This window comes from Vulpes vulpes, chromosome 12, assembly GCF_048418805.1.
Source record: "Vulpes vulpes isolate BD-2025 chromosome 12, VulVul3, whole genome shotgun sequence".
Lineage (NCBI taxonomy): Eukaryota > Metazoa > Chordata > Mammalia > Carnivora > Canidae > Vulpes > Vulpes vulpes.
In genome coordinates this window covers 120,641,957-120,655,421 of record NC_132791.1, presented here as the reverse complement: position 1 = coordinate 120,655,421, position 13,465 = coordinate 120,641,957, and the positions used below count along the sequence as shown (strand labels likewise).

Genomic DNA, 13,465 nt, shown 5'->3' with positions numbered 1-13,465 from the left:
ATAATAAATAAATATTTTTAACATGTAACCAAAATAATTAACAAATTATTTTAATGCTATCCAATATTCTGGCATTACCAGGATGAGTGAGACTCAAACAAAATATGTACTTTGATGAACTCTGTAATGACAGCAATTAAATAGTACTGGGTGACTGGCTGGTAGAGGTAAACCCTATCATTATAGGGTTCCATTAGAGAGGGAGAGGGAGGCACTGCATATTTTTCTTCCCCATTTAAGTGAAAGAAACAGGTATAGGACTGGGAAGAAAGAAAGTTGTGTCCATATCAAAAAGGACATTATGAAATGAAAATACCAGTGGGAAATAAAAGAATATTATTCAAAGTCAACCACATGGTTAGAGGGTAGGGAGCAAAGAAGACATTTCATCCTCACTAATTTGAAGGGGAAGTAAAAGTAAGCAGCTGCCTGCTGTGGAGCGTTGCGGCTTTTACTGAAAAGGACATCAAATATGTAACTAAGAAAACTGTACTACTCCTTAGATGTATTTTCTTGTCTTTATTTCAGCTACTACCGGCTTATTGAACTCTACTTACCCTTCAAGATCTAGTTTCTCCATCTCCCAGCTCTGAACTTCTAAAGACAGGACCTGAACCTTGTGTATCTATACCTCAGGCATGGTTAATAGGTCTTCAGAAACACAGTGTTTGTGGAAAGCAATTACTTTACACATGACTGGCTTGGACCAAAGGAAAACATTTTCTTACTAGAAATGCAGCACAGATGTAATAGGTGATAGGATTTTAAGCCATCATTTTACACTGTAACTCTTCCCAGGTTTGCTGTATTTTAATATGATACTTATATAAAACTTCAGGAAAAATATTTCTCTAAGAAACTAATCTTCAATTTTCTGACATAATCATTGTTCTGTTCTACTGAATGAATTCCTTTAAACCCACTACTTCATACAATGCAGCATCTGTATTCGGTTAGTAGAATCAGAGCAAAAGTTTCAAAAAAGGTGTTTACACTATATGCATGACATCTTATTTTTCACATTACATCAAGGTATCTTACAGAAGAAATGGTGAACTTTTTGCTTAATGATGAAAGTAATGCAACACACCTGGTATGAAAACCCAAATACAAAAGAGTGTAAAATAAATCATAAAAGTCACCCACTCCCATCTCGATTCTACTTCCTACTGGCATCCACTAACAGTTTCTGTATATTTTCCCAGGAGCAAGTCACTCTTAGAGACAAGCGATTTTTTTTTTAATTACCCAAATAAAACTATCTGACATTTTATTTTATTTATTATTTTTTTAAGATTTTATTTATTTATTCATGACAGACACACAGAAAGAGAGAGGCAGAGACACAGGCAGAGGGAGAAGCAGGCTTCATACAGGGAGCCCGACGTGGGATTCGATCCTGAGTCTCCAGGATCACACCCTGGGCTGAAGGCGGCACTAAACTACTGGGCCACCAGGGCTGCCCTTAAAAGTATCTGAGATTTTAAAAGTCATTTTATTTATTTATTTTAAAGATTCTATTTTATTTTTTTTTAGCAATCTCTACCCTCAACATGGGACTTGAAACTACAACCCTGAGATCAAGAGTCACATGCTCTACTGAAAGAGCCGGTCAGGTGTCCTTAAAAGTCATTTTTTTTCCTGAAGTAACATCGTAGTACAGAAAATGCTCCTATACTTACTTTAAAATCGAAGTAAGTCAGAATGCCCTGCTGGTTACTGGTAAGTTGAGTTTTTGTATGTTATAATGCATCAGGTACATTTGGTGCTATAAAAATAATTATTATCTTATAAAGCATCACTAAAACCTTAAAAGTAAAATATAGCTGCAAATCAAGTCCTGTAAATCACTTAGAGGATGGTATTTGAGGAATCAATCCTCAGCTTAAGTCTATATAAGACAATGAGAGAACTCATCACCGAACACCTTGGATAAGTTCTCCCTAAGAGAGGATGCTGGAGATGGGGACTTATGGGTGCAGAGTCTACCTTGGGCTGGTATGGAAAGTGTTACCTCTTAGGGAAGTAAGTGACCTAGCAATGGAGTGAGTAGAACTAGGGTGGTGGTGACAGCAAAACTGTGGGGTAGCTAAAGGAGGAAAAAAACACCATTGACATTATATGGGATTTCCTTCTAAATGCCAAATCAATGGGATAGATAGATAGAAAGAAATTACATTGACTCCTCTTCCTTAGGAAGTCATGGGGTGATTCCAAAGAAATAATCAGTGGGAAACAAATCAACAAAAAAGGGGAAGATTTCCCTCCATGAGAGAGAAGACTTTGTGCCAGAACTGTTAGCCCTTGGAATCACTTAGCACCTGCTCCAGGTAGAACAGCACTTTCTGTTTGTGTTTTTATCTCTTCCAGATCCTTAAGAAAACATTTTCCCAAGACAGAGGGCCTGAAGTATGGTGACAGTTACCTCTCTTGTGTTTGTGAGAAAGATGACAAGGGAAATAGAAAAAGTAAAGGGCTATGAACTCAGAAGCTGAGCTCCCATCGTGTATGCCAGGGACTGACTCCGTGCCTCTGCATCCCACCAGTCCTTGGGACTACTATTCACCCATGGATACTACAGATCATCTTATAAGTGGCTTCATGCATAGAGAATAAGTTTTCTTAGCTATTTTGTGTATATAAAAATGTGTGTATATGTGTAATGTGTGTATAAAAACACACTCATTAATACTTAAAAAAACTCTAAAACAATTTTTAAATTTAAGCAAATTATCCAATTGTAACGCTCTACTCTCTCCTTCACATTTCTAAGCACAAAGATGTCATGACTTACCTTTCCAGTTTTTGCTGCAGAACTTTTATTTCCTCCTTCAACTTTCGAATACACTCTCTCTTACTTCGAATAAGCTCTTTGCTCTTGTACATGTACCTAAGCAAATGATAACACCACAAACACAATTTATATTTAAAAGCATTAATGGCACACGGTGCCAGCAAATCAGAGATACAAGGGAACTTCCTCAAACAGACAAAGAGCATCTATGAAAATGTATAGCTAAGATCATACTTAATGGTAAAAGATTGAAAGCTTTCCCCCTAAGACCAGGAACAATGCAAAGATGTCCACTCTTATCTCTTCTACTGTTTTACTGGAGGCATGGCCAGTGTGAGGAAGGAAGGAAGAAAAGAAAGGAGAGGGAGAGGGAGAGGAAAGGGGGGGAGGGGGGGAGAGAGAGAGAGAGAGAGAGAGAGAGAGAGAGAGAGAGAGAGAGGATGAGACAGGGAGGGAAGGAGGAAAAGGGAAGGCATACAAATAGCAAAGGAAAAAGTAAAACTGCCTTTCATTGCAGATGACATAATCATTTACACAGAAAGTACCAAAGAATTTACAAAAATGCATCAGAACTAGTAAGGGAGTTTAGTAAAGTCAAAAGATATAAAGTCAATTAAAAAAGAAGGGGGGTGGAAATCTAAAGCTGGATTTTTTTAGAAACCATTGTAACATCAAAAGCATTAATTATTTTAGTATAAACTTACTTAGATATATGTAAGACCTGTACACTTAAAATTAAGAAACACTGTTGAGAGAAATTAACGATTTAAATAAATGGAGCTATACCATGTTCATGGATTAAAGAACTCAAAATAGTTAAGACATCAGTTTCCTCAAATTCATCTATACATTCAACATAATGCCAATCAAAATCCCACTGGTGAAAAAAAAAATCCCACTAGTGGGCACCTGAGTGGCTCAGTGGTTGAGCATCTGCCTTTGGCTCAGGTTGTGATCCCAGGGTCCCGTCACTGGGCTCCCCACTGGGAGCCTCCTTTTCCCCCTGCCTATGTCTCTGCCTCTCTTTCTGTGTCTCTCATCAATAAATAAATAAAATCTTAAAAAAAAAAAATCCCACTAGTTACTAGGGAGTAACTGACAAGCTAACTCTAATACTTACCTAGAAATGCAAAGGACTAAAGTAGCCAAAACAATTTTGAAAGAAAAAAAAGGGGGGGGGGGCAAAGTTGGAGGATTTACATGATCTGATGCCAAAATTTACAGTAAAGTCACAGTAATCAAGACAATGTGTCACTGGTTTAAGATTAGACACAACAGATAAAACAGACTCTGGAAATAGACCCACAACTACATGCTCAATTCATTTCTGACAAAAGTACCAAGGTAATTCAACGGGGGAAAGGATAATTGGACATCCACATGCCTCCTTTCCCTGCCTTCCAAAAAACAAAAGCCCTTCTCTCATATTATATATAAAAATAAACTCTAAATGGGTCATAGACATGAATATAATAGTTAAAACTAAGTCACTTCTAGGGGGAAAAAAAGAAGAAAATCTTCGTGACCTTGGGTTGGCAAAGATCTCTTAGAACACAAAAACACAAACTGTAAAAGAGAAACTGATAAATTAGACTTCATAAAAACTAAAAACTCCTGGTCTCCTAAAGACAGTGGTAAAAAAATGGAAGAGACAGCATAGGCAGGGACTATGTGGATCTGTCTCCAAAATCTATAAAAGAACCCACTCTTACAACTCAGTATGAACACAACCCACTCAATTAAAGAATGGACAAAAGATCTGAAAAGATGCTTCACCAAAGAAAATATACAAACAACTGTTAATTAAGCATGCAAAAAGAAACCCATTGTTAGTTATCAGGGAAATATATGTCAAGAGAAAAATAAGATATTCCTACAAACCCACTACAATGGCTAAAATTTAAAAGCCTGACAATTCCAATTATGGGCAGATCTGGAGCAAACAGAACTCTCACACACTGTCAGTGGGAAGGCAAAATCATACAGTTTTAGAAAACAGCTTTGAAATTTCTTATACAATTAAACATACACTTTTCATACAACCTAGCAATCTCACTCCTAGGTGTTTTACCCAGAAGTACTAAAAACCACACCAACACTTTGGGGGTGAATGTTCATAGTAGCTTTCTTCATAACCTAAAACTGGATACATCCAAAATGTCTATCAACAACTGGTGAATGGAAAAAATATTGGAATACTACTATAGTGGGATACTACTCAATATGGAGTAGTAATCCCAAAAACATTATTCTCAATGTAAGAAGATACACTGCTGTGTAAGAAGATATAGCCACAATAGGGTGTATTCTGAATAATAACGTCACTATTGTGACATTCTAGAAATGGCAAAACTATAGAGCCAGAAAACAAATGGTTGCTAGAACCTAGGGGTGAAAAGAGATTGACTGCAAGGAGCATGAGGAAACTTTCTGGGGGATGGAAATGTGCTATATCCAACTGCCTTGGTGGTTATTTGACTATATACATTTGTCAAAACTCATTGGCTCTACACCTAAACAATGATAATATTGCTTTGTGTATAAACTATACGTCAATAAACTGGACTTTAAAAAGAATAAAAGTGTACAATATAAGTCTAAGTAGTAGTTTTTTTTTTTTTTTTTTTCCAGGAATACAAATAGCATTGAGATTAGAAAGAAATACACTGTGGCTACTCCACATACTGTTCTTTGCCCTAGAAGGAACAGGGCTTTCATCTGAAGCCTACCTACTCAAGTTGTGGTCCCGAGATCAAATGTAGCATTTGCACATCACCTCGAGAGCTTCTCAGAAATACCAACAACCCTTGGGCCCCAACCTAGATCCAATGAATCCAGTGACTCTATATTTGCAATTATCAAGACCTCTAGATGATTCCTATGCACAATATACTAGTAAATGCTCCCCATTCTTCTTCTGTAATACATTAAGAAGACAATCACAGAACTCACCTGTCCATATAAATGATCTGAGGAAACTCCAGCTTATTGTGAATTTTCTCTGGCTGACCAAGGGACTGATTGAACTCAAATCTTGAGAGTTCAAAGGTCAACACTGGAGGCAGCTTTGTAAACCAACGCTGTGTCAGAAGCAGAAATATGAAAGACAGAAGTTAATTTTAGGAAATAGCAAAAGCCACATTTAAAACATCCCTCATCAAACTTTCTTCTTCTCATATAGAATTTATATTCAAATCAAATTCACCTTACAGGTTTATTTATCCCAAATATTAAAATGACCACTTAGAATCATGCCCTCTTAGAAAATGTGGTTAAACATTCCTCAAGACTTCAAATTTATGAGCCAGTCAACAACATTTTACTCAACTATCATCCTTGGAAATAACTGCCCTTAAATAGGTGAAATTGCACCAAGAATCTATACCACTTACTCACTAAGTCATCAGTATTCAAAAGAGGGTCAAAGCCTAGAAGATATCAGCTAGCCTAACCGAAGAATCAGAAAGTAGGACCTTAGCAGCATATATATACCTAAGGAGTCAATTATCTCCACGAAATCAGCTCAGAGAATATATTGAGTATATATGTGTGAACATATATACTATTTACAGTCTATTAACCATAATTTGAATCCCCTTTATTTCTAAAACAAGAAACTTGAAATAGCCTCATGATTATGAGTGCTCAAGTTTCTGAGAAAATCTTTGATTTTTAAGACTTTAAATATCTCAGGAGGGACCTGGTCAAATCAACCCAGGGTGTGATTTTGAGCTTCAAGAAAAGAAAGCACTGACTTATAAAAAAATATCTCAACTGCTCCTGACCACAGATATGGAAGAGCTAAACCAGGAGAGGCATTTCTGTTCAATTCACCTGTATGCCAGCAGTCTGCAAGAACAGCTTTGAGACACTCACTCTACCAAAGGTATAAACAGCTAAGTTCCCTTCTCTTGTTGGCATGAGGTGAATCCAGACAGCCTGTCTGACTACCTCGGGGTAAATCTACATAAGCATAATGATTTTCTTTCTTTCTTTTTTTAAAATAGCATTCCCTTTCTTGAATAAAGGTCTCCAGGTCTAAGGAGCTGGTGAACATCCCTTCTCTTTTGTAAGAGCATGCCTCAGCTGTGTCCAGGCAGGACTGACGTTGTGCCCCCCAAGCAGGTGTTAGGGGAAGCAGTAGCTCTCTCCTAGTGCTCACGCTGCCCTGAACTCATGCCCTCGACAACGCTCACATCAATCAGGAAAAGCTCTGCTTTCTCCTATAGTAATGACTGAGTTAGACTCCCATAAGCCCACAGTTTTATTTCAAAATATATGAAAGGAGATCAAGCCAAGCTGTATGCTATTATCCACAGTTATGCTCCAAATTCACTCATCCCTAACCCAACTGGAATTCTCAGGCATTAGTTTCTCTTGCTCTCCCCCTCTAACTTTCCCCTTTTCTTTCCAACCCACAAAAATAAATGAATATTAAATTTGAAAATTTTTTAAAGCAAAGGCAGAATTTACTATGAAGAACAGTAAATATTATAATAGGGAAAATATTCTAAATGGCATACCATAGGAGTTAATCACTGTACTTTTACCCTCCGAAAATATGGAGGCAGTGGGTTCTCCCTACTGGTACAGGTAGGCTTCAACAGAAAAAGAGAAACTTGATCATACTTAAAACATCATCAGAAGCAGCATACAACCTTTATATGATTAACTCAAATTCATACTTTCAGTAAAGAATTTATTTACTAAACACTCAGGCTGACTAATGCATATCAACTCACGAGAGACTTCAGGCTAGTTCGACATCTGGTAAGTGTACAGTTATTTAACATCTGATGGGAAGACAGTTTGCCAAAAAGCCTCAGCCCTGCTTAACTGGCTCTGTCACTGGCACAGCAAATAAAAAAAAATATCCGGCTTACCTCTTGTCCATACGTCACCGAATGATCGGAAGGAAGCAGCTCAATGTCACCCTCCACCATGGCCCCTTCCAAACATTCGTCTAAGTTGCGATAACCATTTACCTGAAGGGGATACTGGCCGAAGGTCTCATTGTTACAAAAGGGCTTTCCTAGGCAAAGAAACAGATTGCTTTTTTAAAGACCTCACTAGTATTATCTAAAGACTTTTTTTCTGGCACCACACAGACAGTATCTTCCTAATTTAGTAACTCGCTGAGAAGCTTTAGAAGCGTCCTTCAGCCTGTATGGCAACTTCCAATGAACCGGTGGGTCCAGGCATTGACCATAAATAACTGCTACTGTCATAAAGGAAAGACCAGCAGACATTACGTGCCTCCTGATCAAAGACTACCCCACCTCTTGCGAACTAGTCTTGCCAAGAAAAGCCTTACCTGAATCTGGTCAAACTCTAGATCCAACTACCAATTTATAAAAAGAGAGGTAGAGAGGAACGTGTTAACCTGTATCATAGATGTGCAAGCGGCGAAATTTCAGACTGTGGGGAATCTCAGAGAACAATCTGGTTTCTTAAGAAATCCATTTCAAGGGAGAAAGAGACTGGGGGCATAGTGCAGAGATTTTGATAAGAGACTTAAAGACCAAGATTTTGATGAGACTTAAAAATCAACTAAATATAAATGATCCACATTTGGATCCTGAATAAAATAAATTGTAAAAATAACACATCACACACCCCCGCCCCGTATATAAAATTATAAAACAACTTGGATACCTGAACACTGACTAGATATTTGATATTAAGTGCTATTTTTTTTGGAGTGAATAGTGGTATTGGGTTGTTATACAGAGAATATCAGAAGCGTAAGAGGAAAAAGGAGTTTGGGGATGTTTGGTCATGGACTAATGGTTGCTGAGTTCATGGGGGTTTTTAGAATGCTCTATCTAGATGATAAAAATTCTCCATTGTGAAAAAAAATTTACAATTACACATGCAGCTTTGATAAGTCTCTAAAATAGAGAAAGATCTCTGACAGTCTAACTCATCAAAACCTTTTGAGATTAAATATTACATTGGGGGACAACTGGGTGGCTCAGCGGTTGAGCGTCTGCCTTTAGCTCAAGGCATGATCCCAGAGTCCCAGGATCAAGTCCCACATCAGGCTTCCTGCATGGAGCCTGCTTCCTCCTCTGCCTATGTCTCTGCCTCTCTCTCTTTGTGTCTCTCATGAATAAATAAAATCTTAAAAAAAAAAAAGTTTAAAAAAATAAATAAATACTACATTGGAAAAAACAACACAGAAAATTGAGTAGCATCACCAGGTCTGACATTAATACTAGGTTTGGGCTGTGCAAAGTATACAGTTTAATTAACAACTCTGCGATAAACACTATGCCCATTTTATAGATGAACAGACTGAGGATCCAAGCATTCACACAGTTTGTCCATGTTACACACATACTAAGAGGTAGAACCATACCCGTAAATGTCTGACTCAAAAGCCTTTTTGACGAATACAGATAGTCACACAAGTCTAGAACTAACATTACAGCAGAGAATTTACCTTCACGAACCCCTTCAGTGAGGAAAGTACCGTAGAATAGCTGCACCATTGGATTTTCAGATTTGTTCCTGGGATTGCTGCTTTTAAGAAAAGGAAAACAGTTCTCTATCATTTGGATCAGATAAGCACTACACGAAACCTAACCACCATTCAAAAGCAAAAATAGTACATTTTCATCAACCTCCGAAGAACCAAGTATGGTCCAAAAAGTAACAGGTTAGCTCAGTTTAAATACTCATTGAGCAAATATATAGGCATGAGAGCTGGCTGTGAGGAGCTGAAAGTCTAACGGGAGAGTCCTACATGCAGAGAAATACTTGTATCTGTATACATTCAACAAACGCATCTACGCCCAGTGACAGATGTATATAAATTCTAGAATAGGACAGAAGCAACAAGAATCCACCCTCTTTGCGCAGTTCTGCAAATAAACAGAAGTTTTCCCAGTAGTACAACAGAAATGGACAAGCCCACCTTAACATCATGTATATTTCTTTTATTTAGAGTTAAAAGAATTTAGAAAATTTCTCGCCATCTACATTCAAAAGGGGATTCTTTGAATATTCTTTGCCCTGAATTTCACTTCTGAAGTTCATTTCAGTGACTGCAACGATTAAAGTTGATTTACCCGTTTTATACCGCCACGTTCACATCTAGGATTGGTTCGACCTTTTAACACATTGGGTAGCACAGGCTATGATTTTACAAAGTTCAGGGTTATGGCCCTTTCAGTAAAAGGGGGCAGGTTAAGATGATTATCTGCATCTTTAGGGAGAAAAACCAAAGGCAAGGAGGATTAAAAAAATGACAAGTATCTGAATGGTTACCCCCTCGAAGTTTGGCAAAAACCAGCAACTCCTACTTGAGAAGAGTAGTTGCCCTCCCTCCTTCAATGTCATAATTCTCATTGGACCACTGTGAGTAGGAAGGCTATACAAAAAAAAAAAAATCCTCAACACTCACTGAACATTAACAGCTAGCTGGAATGCGTCCTCTAGCCAATCCAGGAGCTTGTGTGTGAATTCACTCACATCTTGCTACAAGAGAGGCACAAATTGCATAAGAGTTAGACCCAGTACCACACTTAGGGACACAAAAATCTGCCCTAATCCTACCAATGATTAAGATTCTATTACTATGGAAGGATTTATTAAGGACAAGCAGCATGAAGAGACAAAGGAACACTGGAAGCCAGCTAACTGCAGAGATGAGCAGCCACTGACCAGCATGTGGCTACAAGGAGATTGGAACACCACCAATTCCAGCCACGTCTATTTGTAACAACACACAAAATATTCTAGGTAGGCCTTAAAAAAAATAAAAAATAAAAATAAAAAAATTTTTTAAAAAGGTTGGGAGAACAGATTCTAGTGCTGTAGAACAGGAGGAGGTCAGAATGGAGAAAGGACACTGATGAAACATTTTGAGTGTTCGATAGAACTGTAGGACCTTTGAATAATCAAAGGGAAAATTAAATTTTATGAAGAAGGTGCTCCTCCAATAGTGATAGTGTTTTCTAACAGAAGTGGCTAACAATAGTGGCTGTGTTTTCTAACAGAAGATAGAGAAAGGCAAGTACTAATGTCTAGGAGAGAGAAATAGCTCAGAACAGCTGCTCAACTTAGGGTCTAGATGATGCTGCAAATGGGATTTTTATCTGGGCCATTCTGAGGCCCAGGGGGAGTCACAGGGCTTTACTTTTGTCAGCAACCCTTTGCTCTGATTCACCGAGGTATCTTCTGACCTCCTCCTCTCTACTCCAACAGCCCCAGTCTGCTTCCCGTCCTGTGTAGTCACGTTCAGAGCTGACCCGGACCCACATCACCTGGATAGCAACAAGGTGTGACTTCAAACTTCACAGACTTTGAGGGAAACATGGGGATAACAGGCTTTTCGTACCTGCTGTTCCTCAGGTGATCGGAATGCTCCCTTTAAGAGATCCAGGGCTGCCGAAGGGTCTACAAATTTGCGATTTGATCCCATCATCAGAGCAAACAAGTACTGCAGCTCTTGCATAAACACGATATTTCTCTTTTCCTGTGGAGAAGATGGCAATGTGTGCTCTCACAACCCCCCATGTAGGAAATCAGAACGCATGAAAGAGAAAAGTTGTAAGAGAACCCTCCCTGACATTTACCTAGCTCTAGGTCAGTCAGGACACAGACTACCCCACAGGCCCTCTGATCCGGTCTATGGAGGGGATTACCTTAAACTGAAATATCCATGTGGAAGCCAGGAGGGGAGTGCTGTTGGAAAGGCAAAATGCTTATTTTCTGAAGCTGCCCTCCCTCGCATTAGGAAAATGCATCCCCAAAGTGAGATCCTGGCGAGGCTTGGATCGCTGGCAGGAAGCCATGTCCTGTGGCGAGAGCTGACCGACCATAGGCTCTTCTAGAAGGGTCCAGGCCTCCAGCATTGGGTCACCCACTTTGCAATCCATGCCTGAGCGGGAGGGAAAGGAAAGGACACTACACTAACATTCTGTGACTTAGAATTTCTGAATCTCCTGCCCAGAGGCAGAAGAGCTGAGGCTGTCAGATGACTTGCCACTTTCTGGGAACTGTTCTCATTTTATTCCTACTTCATTTTCATTTCATGTCACAAAGAAGGAAAAAAGCCATCTGGAAATGAAAACAAATACTAGCACAAGCCAGAGGACATCACAGCTATCAGTGTGGGCCAGAACTTAAAAGCCTTTGGGATGAGAGGGACCAAACACGAGTGAGGACTTCTCCACACCAACTTACTGTGTGACTTGGACAGTTTTCGAGAACATTCTGCGGCAGACTGTAGCTGAGAACAAGTCTTCGAAATTCAGGCAGTTGAAAGAGAGACTGAAATAAAGAAAGATATTCATAGCCTTGCTTTCAAGATAACTGCAGCAGAAAGATCTTTTACCTTGAAAGTGCACGTGACTGTCACCTGCTATTTCTACCGCTGTGACATCTGAGGGAATGATGGCTATGTGTACAAACTGAGCCAACGGAATAGTAATTCTTTAAGGAAAAAAACCAGAAACATCACGGGTAACAGGAGGGATGGATTAAACAAGGTAAAGTTCATGTATACAACAGATTGTTATGTAGTCATTAAAATAACATTCCAGAAAAAAATATTTTCCTAAAATGAACTAGTACACGGCTGTGAAAGTGAATGCCGGAGATCTATAGGATCAACATGGAGAAATCTCAGAGCTATATCCGGTGTGTTGAGGGAGGCGTACAGCTGTGGTCTTATCTGTGGGGAAGGGAGGCTGTGACTGGAATGGGGACAGCAAGGCCTGGAGAGCACAGGGAACCCACCATTTATTTCTAAAGCCGGGCGCTGAGTGCAGCAATGTGGGCTACTCTCCACTCTGTCACAAGAACTGCATTAAAAAAAAATTCAGTAGCAGTAATCTCTGGCTTATTTATAAAGCATACGTAATCCTACTATGAATATCTTCTGAAGATTAATGTTTGTAAAAATCCCTTGTATGAACAGAACTCCACATCCCAACACACTCCTCAGACGAAAACCCCTCAGGAAAGACCCAGATGAACCACTCTGGAATGAACGTCCTGGGGAGACAACAGCCTCTGGCTTCCCTCCCACTCCCCCAGCGAGGCGGGGATTCCACCAGCAGGGTGAGCACACAACTGGGTGGTGCCTTTAGGATCAGGTCACACTGTTCCATCAACGTGCTACCTGGAGCCAGGGCGAGACTGCTCTGCTCTCAACTCGAACCTGCTCTCTCCTCTTCCCACCTCACCTGTGCCCTCCCATGTGGGGCCACTCTCACTCTGCTGACGTGGCCCTGACTCTTCCCAGAACTTCTGCTCTGCCATGGGAAAACTGGCTTCGCATTTCCAAGTCACTCCTCTCTACCTCCTCTCCTCACCCAAATCTGGATTTCCCCAAAGACACCGCCATTCTTAAAAACCCTCCAAGTGTGAGCTGATTACATTTCCCAATCCAGTATCCACATGACACTCTGGCATCTGCTTCTTCTCCTGTGTCACTTAATTCCATCCCCCTCCTCCACTCATCAAAGTTCAGAACTTCAGAAGAATCTTCGAATCCCCTCTCTTTCTTAACCATGCACATCCAAGGATGAAGAAGTCACCTGGACTCTGGGGTGCTCCTTAGAACCACCTCCTCCTACTGTCCCTATCAAGTGCCCTCATGGGTCTCCCCTCACTGCTCACCTGGCTCACTGCACAGGGTCTCTCTGCCTCCAGGACCTC

At 39.8% G+C, this 13,465-nt stretch overlaps 1 protein-coding gene across 13 annotated transcripts in view; it reads right to left on the bottom strand.

Moving 5' to 3' along the window:
- Window positions 1-13,465, bottom strand: part of USP28 (ubiquitin specific peptidase 28) — a 64,369-nt gene that overhangs the window by 17,085 nt on the left and 33,819 nt on the right. For 6 of the 13 annotated variants that reach the window (XM_072729767.1, XM_072729771.1, XM_072729776.1 and 3 more), the window contains exons 6-12: window positions 11,987-12,073; window positions 11,139-11,276; window positions 10,203-10,276; window positions 9,240-9,316; window positions 7,678-7,826; window positions 5,747-5,874; window positions 2,795-2,890 (exon numbers count right to left, since the gene is read on the bottom strand). In XM_072729767.1, the coding sequence (XP_072585868.1) occupies window positions 2,795-2,890; window positions 5,747-5,874; window positions 7,678-7,826; window positions 9,240-9,316; window positions 10,203-10,276; window positions 11,139-11,276; window positions 11,987-12,073 (749 nt within the window). Of the gene's footprint in view, window positions 1-2,794; window positions 2,891-5,746; window positions 5,875-7,317; window positions 7,827-9,239; window positions 9,320-10,202; window positions 10,277-11,138; window positions 11,277-11,986; window positions 12,074-13,465 lie in introns of those variants that run through there. The other 7 variants (XM_072729766.1, XM_072729770.1, XM_072729772.1 and 4 more) reach the window with 3 other exon arrangements.